Below are 13551 nucleotides of genomic sequence, written 5' to 3' on the forward strand. Positions count from 1 at the left end.
GGATGGAAAATAAGGCAAACTAAATTTTGTTTCTGGTGAAGATTGGATGGATAGTCTTTAGTTCCACTTACCATGGCCTGTGGAGAGAGAGAGAATGAAAGCATACAAAGGAAGTAACAGAAGTTAATGGCATTATTGCAAAGATTTGAGGTACAAGCAGTTAGTAAGACACATAATTAAGCTTCCCAGGCATAAACTGGTCATAGAGAATTGCATGCATCTTTCCACACAAACTACACGATATGGAAACTCTGGCCTTTCAGCTGTTCAGGCATTTCTCCCAAGTATGAAATTGCTATGTGTACTGAACACAGCAACAGAAAGCCATTTGTCCTGCAAATGCCTTATTTCACCACAGCACATGAGCATATGAAACTTGTCCTCATTACTTCCTTGGTTCTTGTGCTTCCTCAGTGCAGAAGCCTACTGGCAATATTGCAAATTGCTTTAAAAATCCAAGCACATATGCTCATATAGCTACCCTCTGAAATTCCAACTTTCTGGTAAGTAGCCAAATCTCACATAGATATTATAACTTTCCCTAGAGTGTGTGATTTTTAGGAAAATATTTAAAAATAACATCGGTCTAAAATTAATCAAATATTCTGTGTAGAATAAAAAGGAAAAAAAAAAAACACCAAAAAAATTATCTTAATTCTGTCCAATGAAGGAAACTGTCTACAAAACCACAGCAAATTCTCAATGAGATTTTTCTAAGTACAACTCCTAAGTACCACTCCTTAACAAAGCAGGAAATCTTCAGCTTCTTGAAGTACCAATGAATGTCACCATACATCAAAAAGTATAAGCTACTTGCAATAATGGCTACATGCCAGAAGGAAAAACAAATCTCTTACCAGATCACTGACGAGTGGAATTGGTTTTTTTTTGCGTAGATCAGGCATGCTATCGATGCCATAGAGACCACCTGCAGGCCTGGAAATTCAGGGGGGTGAAAAACACATAAATGTATTAATCTTACCAGCAGTGACAGTAAAAAGATGACAAAAAAACTGCCTCAAAACATGAGTCTCCTTACTAAAATAATCAATGAGAGCAGGAAGAATCACTTCATGCAAATGCAACTTCATAATAAACCAAAGTTGTTAACACACGGGAAAAAAAGATTATGTTCTCATTCTCTCTTCTGAGGTCTGAGATAGCTCGGAGTAGGCTGGACACATGCCTGCAGAGCACCCAAGTGCTTCAGAATGACTGCCAGCATGGTGGGTGAAAGCAGACTTATGTCCATAGTTTTTGCTGGGCACAGATTTGGCAAAAATACTTATCCAATGGCAAAACCAGAACTCTGTAGCAGCAATTCACATGTGGCTTAATTCTGTGTGGCAACTGACCTACATGCCTCTGATTTCAGAAGTACTTCTTATTCATTAGGGAGAACTTGGTTTATAGGTTACTACTGCCATTGAGCCTCCTGGCAGGAAATAATTTTGAAAACATCATTTCTCCAGTCTTTCTCCATCTTCTTTCATTCCATTTAATTATTTTAGGGTTGTAGGGATGAGGAAAGGTATGCTTTACTGAAGGAAGCAAAATCACCCGGATTATACTTAAAGTGCAAGGTCAATACTAAAAACTGTTTATCTTCTTCATATACAAGAATCTAGATGTTCCAAGTCTGGTGTCAGTGCTTGGGAGTGAGGATGTCAGAGTGGATCTGCACAAGAGCAGGATGCTGCTACCCATCATCTGATTCTAGGCTACAAGGTACATAAAACTGGCCTTCAAGGTCCACATAATAATTAGGAAAAACCTTGTATGTGAGGACAAAGAAGATCAATTTCTATAAAAGGAACCACTAGTGGTGCTCAGTCTTTCAACCCATGCAGACCTCAACACACCAGAGCTGCTGTTCACTAGCGGAAGTGGTGATGAAGCTAAAGTGTCATTACCCTTGAAACACTTGGAGCCTAATGAAATAAAATACTATAACCTGCTTCCCTCCTGCATTGGGATCCTGCTCTTCACTGGTAACATCACACTGACGTAAGCTTGAAGAAGGTCTAGTAATTCAGCTTAAAGGCTCCTGCCCCCATTTAATCAACAGCATTCACCTGTAGGGCTTTAGGATAACGCATTTTGCTAAAGCTGGGAACTGAGCACACATTTCTCTGCTGATGTGCCTTTCATATTCATCCTGAACTGAAGAATAGAGAAGAATAGACCTCTGGTGTGACTGCCTCCCTTCAACAAATACCCAGACTGCTAGGCAAAACCCACAGCCCTTCTCAGCACCTCACACAACTTTCCCCATCTACATATTGCTTTCAAGCCTTGCAAAACACTAAGAATAGGGTTCCTGAAGCCTTTCTCTTGGCTACAGAGTGTAAGGAACCCTCTGCCTCTTTACCCTTAGCCATTTGTTATCAACCTATACCATGCTTACACTTTTTGCAGCTGCATGATAGATGACTGGCTGGCACTCTCAACCTGTATATTTTGGTGATTCAGTACACCATACCCAGCTGAAATGCTTTAGGACACAACTACAGGAAACAGGAGTATGGGACAAACTGTTCTTACTGCAATAAGAGACATATACAGAGCTAGACTTCAAAACAATCTAGGATACCAAATTGCCATTACAAATCTGCACATAGCATGAAAATTGGGAGGTTGGCAAGTGACAAGAAGCAACCTGCACCCCTTGGCAAGCAGGATTCACTCAAATCCCCTTTAAATACAGCCAAAAGTAGAAAATAAAACAACTTTCAGGGTGACCAAACCTCCGTTATAGCAGACGATACTCTAAGATGGACAAGGATGTCATGCACAGCCTGTGCATGACAACACAGGGCTGTGTCAAAGAGGGGCAGTTTCTATACTGCTATACACAGAAACTGTAATGGTAAAACTGACTTTTTTGACAGCGTGTAGGAGGGTGACATGTCCAAGCTGACAGCTGCTGCTGGCTAAACAAGGCTAGTAGGGAGGTGACCAGTCACATGTAACTGCATGAACAGTGTTGGCTCTGCATGTCGCATGAGTCACACTTGCACCTCAGCACCATGCACGGCTCTCTCTGCTCCTACACAATGAACGCAAACCACCCACAGTCAGATGTGACAGCTAGACCTCACAGCTGGGACTAGAAGGCAAGCCTGGATATGGCAGAGGTGAGGATTTACAGCAGCTAATTAAAACTATTGGAATCTCTGGCCAACAATAAGAACAGTTTTTCAATGCTGAAAATCCTTACAGGGAGATTACATTGTGTCTTCAATAGAGGATACCCTCATTTCCAACAGAGACTCCCAGAAATGCTTTGTGTCCAAGTTATGTTGCAGTAATCCCTTCTGCATTATTATAAAATCTGATCCACATCAACAAATAAGCAATATCTGCATAAAGTGTAAAGTGTCAGAAGTAAGAACAGTCATGCTGGGATCAAAACGTGGAATTTTGTCTGCTGCCCTAAAAACCATTCCCAATACTGGTGACAGGGATCGGTTTTAGGGAAAAATAGGTGTCCTAGAAGACTACCCAAGTGATGATGAGATTCTAGCATTATTGAAATCATAACATTGTTGGTAAGTTTTGAGCCAAAGATGTGTGTCAAATAATTTGAATTAAGAAAGTATGTGTAAAATAGTAAGGAAGACTCTGCAAGTTGAGAAGATGCCACGAATGATAACAAGTGAAAACTTAAAAGAGTTTTACTGTTAGAAGTCAGTAGCATAGCTGACTTTTCTATAAGATTTCCAGTTTTTAATTTTTTTTTTTATTTCAACTGAAAGGAAAAGGTGATATTCTGACATTTCCTAGGAAAGAAAACCACTAAAATTGTATAGTTTATAAATTCAGGATGAGCTTAAATAAGTTACTGTGCTTGAGAAACCTGTCTGCTTTCAACTGAAATATAAATTCAGTCATAGACTCTGGTTTATGATAGAACCAATTATAAGCCAGACTGATAGAGAACAAGCACATTTGACACTGAAGAGAAGTATTCTAGTATCTACCTAGTTACACACTCAGATGACCTGCTTTTAGCTTTATATTTAATATTTTTCAGCAATAATTCTTAATTTTGGAAACTGTTCAACTCGTTGTGCTTTCAGCTACCTCAGTCTCTTTGTTCTGTTTAACAAAATTACAGTGTTTCCACAGACAGAAGTATTGACTGTACTCAAATAAGTAGACTGTAGCTTTGTATGTAATAGGATAACTTTCCCCTGCAATGCATGTAATATTTATAGCATTCTTATGGAGTGCTGTTTTGAGGAATGAATAAATGAATAGGACTTCTGTATGGGAAGATGATTTGCACTAATAAATAAAATACATAGATATGAGATACTCTATCCAGACTGATCTGTAATACCAATTGCACTTTTTTTTTTTTTTCTCTTTTCAAGCTCTCTCTCCAAAGCAAATGAACACAGACAGGGAGCTACTGTTACATTATGCTAAAAGTGCAAATAGCTTTGAGCAAGTATTCATCTTTTCATACAGGTTTTATCACACAAATGCTTACATCGAATCTTGAAAATTTAAGCAAGCAAAGATGATTTGCAATGATAGAAGATTATTATATCCTTCAAAGAGCACCACTTCTGCATGAAAGAACAACTCCAAACATCAATGCTTTAATATACTTTGTAGCTAACAAACCACAAAGTAGCTAAGTGTGTAATTAAAGATTGACCAACCACAACCATGTTTTCTGGAAATCCTTTGCATAAGGAGATACAGTGAATAAGCCAAACTTTTTTCAAAACTGCATTGGCCAGTCTGTTTTGTTCACAGAGAAAAGGAAAAAAATAGACTAGAACAAACATTGCCTTGAATTGACAAAACACATTTTAAGGTATTTCCGGGATGTAGGTGTACTCATCTTTCAGGCTGGAAAATCATTTTGTTTGTGTGAACCAATAAACTTGATACATTGTCTGCTTGTTAAAGCAGGAGAAGGTACTGGTTATAGTTAGAATAAATCACTGTCTTCTGCTCCTGGTAATTGCCAGGTCCCCAAGCAGCCTGCTCAGTGAAGTCCCAGGCTCCTTAGGAAAGCATGGGGTTGCTAGGCAGCCCCAGGCATCCACAGGTGTGGAGAATGCTTTGCAGGAACACAAACATTGCAGAACACTGACTCCAAAAGCAGAAAGCCCTACAATGAAGCTTCTGATTTAACTTCCTTCATCAGTATGAGAATTAACTTATGCATGCAGCGAGCCAACTTCTTCCTGAGATTTCAGGGTAAATCTGCTCCTGAGTTAGCTCCTAATGAGTGCACCACCCCCCTAATCATGTACAAGACACATCAGCAAGCAGCTTGTAAAATGTGTCATCATTTTTTTTTTCCAGAGAAGATTCTAGAGAAGCTATCATGCTGGTACCTATTATGCACAGATAACACTGAAATTACCCACAATCAGAATTTATCTGCTTCACTTGCTGCAAGTAGTGCATTGTAGAGAGAGAATGCGCACAGCTTCTCCCTCTCACCTGTCCAAAAGATCACTGCTTTAAAAATGACAAACTCCAATGATTTCCAAAGTTACTTTTCTTTTGACTAGTATAATGGCCACAGAAATTGTTGCAAAGACAGAAGACCTTTTTTTTTTTATTTCTATTAGCAAAAGATGCAGCAACCCTTCTGAGCTACTCTTTCCCTTCCCTGGTACCATCAGTGACTAGAAGGAAAAAGGATCTCATCCAGACCTCTCTGTGGTGTTCAGCAAGAACTGTATGATACTACCACTGCCGCTAAGCATTATACCATCATCACGTTACAGATTATGCATCACTGCTATACACCTGGTGCAAAACCACATATCTGAAATGTTGCACAGTCTGCCTCTAGCTGTCTAAAAGGAGACCCTGAAATACAGCAGCAGCCTGGCCCTAAGTGAGGCATGGCCACTGGATTACTCCTGACAGTAGCCATTAAAAATATCAGATGTGCTGCTTTCATTTAGGTCAAACTGCAGCCCGAAAAGTACACTGTAATTACAAACACAGACAAAGTAAGTCTCAAAATACCACTTACCCTCCTTTGAGCCAAGGTGGTTTTGATGGATCAGACTCATCTTGACCCTTAAATGGGGGAAGGGAAAGGAATGATATGAAATCAGTTTCCAAAAACACTAGAAATATTATTCAACTTATATCTGAGGAAAGGAGAACAGAGCACATTGCATGCAGGAAAATAAATGCAGACAGAAACTCACTCAAGCACCTCCAAGGACCAACATGTCAGGACATGTCACACAGACACAGACAAGCTATGCGATTTCTTTGAACACCTAAGACTGGAACCTGAAGAGCCTGTTCAGTGCACCTCCTGCTTCCAAAGGCAGTCTCAAAGATCAACTTTTGTTTGTTTTTTTTTTTTCCAGCCCAACAAAAACATGAGTTATTGGAGAGCTCCTGTTACTAAATGTCACCACTTAAGTGAACATGGTCATAATGAAGATGCAATAAATTTGAAAGCACCCGTATGAAATGCACAGGTAACTGACCAGCATGAAATTTTGTAAGCTTTGCTCATGCTCAAATGCAAAGACTCTTTAAAAGCTCCTGAAGCAGTGAGATCCCATTGCAGCTCCACCCATTCGTACACAAGTATCTAATTTCCAACAGGTGTCAAACCAGGGCCATCAGTTGCAAGATGATTGCAGGCAAACTGGGATCTCACACTATGACGGAAAACACCACAGGCTGCAAATATGAGGATTCTTATTCATGAAATCAAACCACGTTCTTATGTTCATATTAGGAGTGTATTTACAGAGTGATGTTTTGTTTCTTTGAAAATCTTCAGAGGACTGATTAGAGCTGAGAGGTGCTTAAACACCTGCAATGTACCTGGAGGAAACAAAAGTTTTTGGATAAGGGGAAGTGGTTTACCTCTGGAAACCTCTTTATTCCAGTTTACAATTCATATATTGTCCTGCATTCCCTGAAAGAAAAGCTGGTTTCAAGCAGGACTAAGCAAGATGCACTGCTAATAGCTAACTCTCCGAACTCAGCTAATCATGTCTTCCAAGAGTATAAAAAGGCTGCAACTCGTACACAGTTGAAAACTCCCGGCCATGGGAGTCACAAACTGCAAACTATAATAAAGGAGTACTGTCAGGAAATAAGCTCCAAGATGATACAAGATAAAAGAAAACAGATCCAAAAGAAAGATTTTATTATTTTTTTGTTGGTCCTGCAATTTAGATGAGCTGTGTGACCTCAGGCTGTGCACAGGCAACAGACAAGATCTTCCAAGAAAAGCAGAAATAATCAAGGAAAACAAGTTTCTATTTGAGGTCTTGACTTGTATAGTAGCAAAAGTACAGAATATTTGTTCATTGTACAATTCCAGGGCTAGGAAGATCTGAAAATTACAACACTTTTACTATTTTACTTTTAAACAGGCATGAACATGACAGGCATCACACCATCCATCACAGAAAGGACACTTGAGCTTTTCCAGGCCTGCAAACCAGGCAGGAGCCCACACCCATAGTGCAACACTGGTGGTTTTTCTTCCTCCAACCAGAGCAGCACACCAGGCTCTAGGGTCCTCCAGGACAGACTGTGCTAGGAGCATCTCTGCTCCCAGCTGTTCTTCTAAACCACCTCAGCCTGAAACATGCACTTCCTCTGAAGGAATCTGAATCAACTGCTGGTCATGGTTTCATCAAATGCAACCACATCCTTCAAAACATGCAAGGGAGGAACATCTCTGCCTTTGCTTTTGAACACTTGGAAGAGCTGTGGCGCAAAAGCACTCCTAAAACAAAACAGTGTTGTATACTGGCAGGTTCAGCTATACTGAATGACAGAGAACGATAAACACAAACATGGAAACATTTACAGGCAAAAGAAATTAGTGCAATAGTTTTTTACCCAAACTCAAAATATAGGTGAACAATACTAAAGACATTAAACCACCAGAAACAGCATGGGACCACAAGAGCATCAAGAACTCTGTCCAGGGGAAAAAGATCCAGGGAAAGATGTTGCCTAACTGAGCAATAGCCATTTCTTACAGACAACCACAAGTCATCAGAGAATGGTCAAGAGCATGGATGCTGAGAAGAACAGCAAGCATGATCAAGAAACAAACCTCCATCATCCCTCAGATTGTGAGACATACCAAGTAAACATTTCTGAGAGTTCAGATAAACTGTACTACTGCTCGTTTATTTTAATGACCTTTACCAAGCCTTTTAGACATGCAAATAAGAAAATGAGAAAGAGAGGTCGAGATTAAAAATCATCTGGGTACAACAGCACAAAACAGCCAGCTTCCAGTAAGGGAAGGGGCAAGGCAGGTGATGGCTGTGTGGAAACAGGAGTTACCACATGCTGAAAGAGGTTAATTTGCTCCAGGCAGCATTCTCCCTGAGAAAATGCCAAGAGAACCAGCACCTGACATCCATCAAACAAGTGCTGATGTCTTGAAACCATTGAAAAGCCAATGCAGTACCCATAGTTGAGTGGGGGAAGGAAGAAAATGTGATCTAGACTAGCATAGCCTCATTATGGGCTTCAACAGCTTGAAAACCTCCAGAACAAACAAGAATTAACATGTAAGCAACTAGAAAACAGGAGAAAAAATATAATACCAAGCACATCACAATTAAAAGCATGATTTTTTTTGTTTGACATAAGGAATCATTTTTCTTTAGACTGTAAAATGAATTATCTACTGAATTTTCATGTCAACAAAAAACTTTCAGTGCAATGCCACGTGACAATGAGGCTGGATAAGCTGAAAAGGAGTAGGGAACTTTAACGTGGGTAAACAAGTAACTGTAACTAAGCCAGCATGGGCAACACAATAAGGAAGCTGGTGGGAGTAAGTAGGCTCTGCTGACAAAATCCACTGAAGACAAACACAAAGTATTGATACAGAACTCAGACGGCCAGTGCAAAGATCCAATGGTAGGGAAGATTGCAACAACAGAGGATTCAGCGTGGTACAAATAGCAAGGTTACAGCCCCAAAGCCTGCTGTGAATTTGACTGCGTATAAGGTGTTCCTGGGTGGAGAAAAAAAATGTGACAATGGCCTTGATTTCTTGTCATCATATCAGCCATAAGCCTCTGTGATACAGCCATGTAAGGAGAGAACATCATCTATAAAGTGTGTCCAATGAAATGTCTCCATAGAAATAAAAGCAAAATACCTCTGTATGTGCTGGCAAGACTCCTTCAGAAATGCATACACAACCTTTCTATTCTGTATCAAAGTAAAACACTAAATACATAACCACAAAGGAAAACAGTAAAAGCAGCATAAGACCATATTATAGGAAGAGAACAGGACAGCCTGCATACTCTAGCAAAAAGAACATTTTTCTGTGCTGATGGAAGAGACAGGAGAACACACTGCCTTGAAGAACTGCAGCTAAATACAAAAGGGAGGATGAAAATTCAAAGGTGTCTAACCATGACAGCTCTGTAGTAGCCTTTCAAAAACAGAAGCAGACACCAAACATGATCAGGTTTAAAGATGGAAATTGGACAGTTTATACATGAAGTAAAGGCATGGTATCACACAGTGGCAGAGCACCAAGAAGTTCTTTGCAGTCCACTGTTGAACTGACAGACATAGTTAAAGGACCAGAGGCTGCATTACCAACAAGTGCTGGCATGAGGGTTAACAGGATCCAGACATCTCCAGGAGTGCCAGTTCAAGTAATCCATAGTTTTCACCACTCTTGTGGTGTGGAACAGTGAATATATTCCTCTTTATTTAAAGAAGGCAAACGGGAATGCTGTGTAGATGGATTTGCTGCAGCAAGGGAGTCTCTCTCCCTCTGAAAGCAGCACTCACTCCATGACACAGCAGACACGCCATGACTTCAGCTCAAAACAGTCAGGCTCGCTTAGAGTCTGGGCAAGGAAAACACAGGCTGATGAGAACAACACTGTCAAACATCTTAGCATTGTTCTTGCCAAAACAAATAGGAGGACAAAGGGAAAGTAGACATGCTTAACACCTAGACATCTGCATGCTACACATCACAGAAAGTGTTTTGCTGGGTTATGCTTCACTTCTCTGCACAGCAGTGTCCCTTGATCCCTCCTTGAAAGCAGTCAGAATCTGTTTGGTTTGGTTTTGGTTTTGTTGGGGTTTTTTTTGTTTGTTTAAACTCCAGAGAACACATAAAGCAGCACTGAAAAGATGGAGAACCAAAGATGTAAACAAAACAGCCCAGCACATTTCTACACTTTTTCTTTTTTTATTATGTCGGTGGATGACAGTTTGACACCTACTGTCCACCAAATACCTTCAGCCAGGAAAGTGCTTGTCACCACTGGCAATGAAGTATATTCATTCCAAGTAAAGCAAGCTGCAATCACTTGGAAAGTCTTATCCAAGTAACTAATGTTTCTTATCAATCAAGATCCAGTTAACAAAACAATGCCAGTGACAGAATAGCATAACCTTAATACCTTGGATTAAACAACTCAACAGACATGATCATTTAAGGCACACTGTTTGGTCACAGGGAAGGGAAGTTTAATGAAAAAAAGGAAACTAATAGGAGTTTTGCTTACTCAGGCAAAGCAGCAGCTAGGCTTACAAATAATTTCAGAAGTTACTAAGCCAAGCTGCAATCTTTATATTTCACAATTTATTTCATACACAAGAAGATGTTTTATTGGACAGAACACACACTTACATAATTCCATACAAGATAAAGCCCATAAAATGGCAGAGGGGTATGAAAAAAAAAATATTTTAAAACTCTGTAGCAGCAAAAGGAGGAAGAAAACCCCCAGATCCATTAGCCCTCTCCATATAAATCCATCTCTTCACATAAAAGGTTTTCAAACAACATAACTTTCCATCGTATTTAAGTACTGTGTCCAGCACATTATCATCTTAGATAAAAAACAGATGCAAAACATGAAAGGCTGCTTTATTTAAACAGATAAGGAAAAAAAAAAATCAATGACTTTTTGTTTTGAAAATCATGCTAACTTGTTTTCAAATACCATGTTTCATTATTAAACTTCAAGATCTCAATTTAGCTTCAGATTAATCTGAATCAGGCTAAGCCAAGAAGCAACCATTTCACTCTAAATTAAACTCATGGTCATGCCTAATTAGCCTGTTTCTTCAGGGGTATCAGCAAAATCATATTGAACTGAACCCTCCCAATTAAACTAGTTGGTTTTGTGGTGCAATGTCTTCATTGACTCAAGAATGCTGAATTTTACACGGAATCCAAAGCAACAAGCCAAGTCATTATTTTACATTCACCATGTTCTGGAACAGAGTCAACTTAAATAATGACTGAAAAGCCTCAAAGCAAGCTCCTTCCACCTGACGTCCCTTCCAGTGCCAGTCTTCCAACTGACAGATCAGCAGCTTAGAAGAGGCTGCAGTATTTCTGCACTGAATCTAGAAAAGGATAGAATTTGACACCAGTATTTGATGCCAGATATCTCCACATTTTGGAAAAAAGCATTAGTGGCCAGACATTAACCATAAGAATGAAAAGAAACCTGCTGATACACAAGCCAATAAAACTTGGAAATGCAAATTCATCAAATTCAAAGGATGAGATCTACATGTAGATTCAAAAGCCTAGTCCAGAAAGCTGATTTAGCCTGATTCATAGAACTAAGGGTGGAAGCACTGCACTGAACTCACACCACACAAATTGAAGAAAATAAACCAAGTGAGAATCTAAGAGACAGAAAATTCTCTATATGAGGTACAGCTGCAAAAACAAACTTAGACAGCACACAGAAGTCAACAACAAAGTTCTGTGGATCCTCTTAGGAGGAAAGAGTTACCTGTTGCCCACAGGGCAATAAGGTGAGGCAAACGGTCCACAATCGGAGAGGCAACAGCTGTGGGTATTAAGGGAAGAATCTTGCCCTTCTCATGGGGCACACAGCCCTGATCAGAGCAAAATGCAGTGAAGTGCAGCTAGCTTTGAGTTTTGCTAGTGTAGTTAGCTAAAAAGGCAGGGGATCTGCAGCAGACACCTCCCAGCACCCCCAGTCTTGCTTAATCTCAGCATAGTGGTACTTTTCACTCTAATTGCTGTAAATATAAGAAGCAGATAGAGATGGAATGAAATAATACAGCTGAGGAAGAATAAGGAAATACTTGTTTTAAATAAGATTCATAAAGACTGGAAGAAACAAGGTAAACAATTTGTACCCTATTAACATGGTGCCTGTGCACATGACACACACCCCCCACAAAGCACTGAAGGGAGGAGATCACTCCAAGCATTCATGTTTTCCTCTTTGTACAAGGTGATACGCACTGAACAGACTCTTAAACACAGTGTTAGCAATTCCTCCAACAACCATAACATGCTGGACTGAATCTCAGTGCCACAGCAGGAGCAATTGGCTACATGGAGACAAAGCATGCACTCGCAGGAGTTTCAAAAAGAGATGCTGGTTACAAGGAACAACAGGTACAACCTGGAGCTCTCCTCTACCTCCTTCTGTGAAGGAAAAAAAGAAGGAGAGGAACAAAAGTTAATAGACCACAGAAAATTATCTCAAAAGTGGGGAAAACATTTGCCACAAGCTGATAAAATGTTTGTGCAGTGAAGGGTTTTCCTGTCTGCTTTCTGGGATGTACACCAGTTAATCACTACCAGTTAATCTCAAGTTCAACTAATCAAATGTCATCCATAACTGCACTTGAATTAGAACATACGCTTTTGAGCCGATTTTTAGAGTTACAGTTCCTGTTTTATTAACTCCAGAATTGTAAGTAATCTTAATGCAGAATTAAAGCTTTTACTTGCCACACTGGAGAAAGAACATGTATTTATTAAGGAGAGGAACAGATTAGTTCCCCCCTTTCCCAAGAGTGTATCCACTGACGCTATCTGAAGCACCCTGCCTTTTTCCCTCCTCTCCCCTTGTACATTTTGCCCATTACAAGGAAACTAGTAGCTCCTACAGAACATATTTTGCCTTTGCAAATACCATAATGCAGAGAGATATCTTCTGGTTTTATAAATCTAGGCAACTCTCCTTTGAGGAGAGAAAAAAAAATAAATTAAAAAAAAATTCCAGAAGCCTCCTACACTAAATCTCATGTTTATGGATTGGCAATTTCAAGGCTAGTAAAGATATGAGAACCCTACTCAAAACTTCCGGTACAGACGTGGTATTTTTTTTAAGTTTTCCAGTCAGCTTATTCTGTATCTACAGAGAAGAATCATATTACTTACTTGCATATGAAAGATGGAGGGTAAGGAATATCTTCATGGAAACAAGGGCCACTCAGATCGGTTTAAAAGCTAAAATAGTTCTGGAAGTTGCTGTCTATACGGGTGTAATTATACAAATGCCATCGCTAAGATAGGAAAACAGAGAAGCTATTTTAACTCAATCACTAAGGAGAAGTCAAATTACTGTAGCAAATGAAAAGCCGGATTGTAGCTAAAGTAAAAACTCAATTCTGCACCTTAAGATATGCCTCGATGGATCCCTCATAAGGGCAAAAAGCCAGTGGAGCACTTTGCTGGCCTCTCCTTCCTGAGCTAACAGAGGGGGAAATACAAGCACAGCATGTTGTTGCTGTCTTCTGCTGCTGCCT

General features: G+C 39.8%; 1 protein-coding gene across 1 annotated transcript in view; it reads right to left on the bottom strand.

The window, feature by feature from the left end:
- UNC13B (unc-13 homolog B) overlaps positions 1 to 13551 on the bottom strand; it is a 192728-nt gene that overhangs the window by 86618 nt on the left and 92559 nt on the right. The window contains exons 9-11 of the mRNA XM_054398324.1: positions 6014 to 6060; positions 858 to 936; positions 72 to 77 (exon numbers count right to left, since the gene is read on the bottom strand). Coding sequence (XP_054254299.1) covers positions 72 to 77; positions 858 to 936; positions 6014 to 6060 — 132 coding nt within the window. The remainder of the gene's footprint in view (positions 1 to 71; positions 78 to 857; positions 937 to 6013; positions 6061 to 13551) is intronic.

The sequence above is a fragment of the Indicator indicator genome (genome assembly GCF_027791375.1).
Source record: "Indicator indicator isolate 239-I01 chromosome Z unlocalized genomic scaffold, UM_Iind_1.1 iindZ_random_scaffold_45, whole genome shotgun sequence".
NCBI classification, from domain to species: domain Eukaryota; kingdom Metazoa; phylum Chordata; class Aves; order Piciformes; family Indicatoridae; genus Indicator; species Indicator indicator.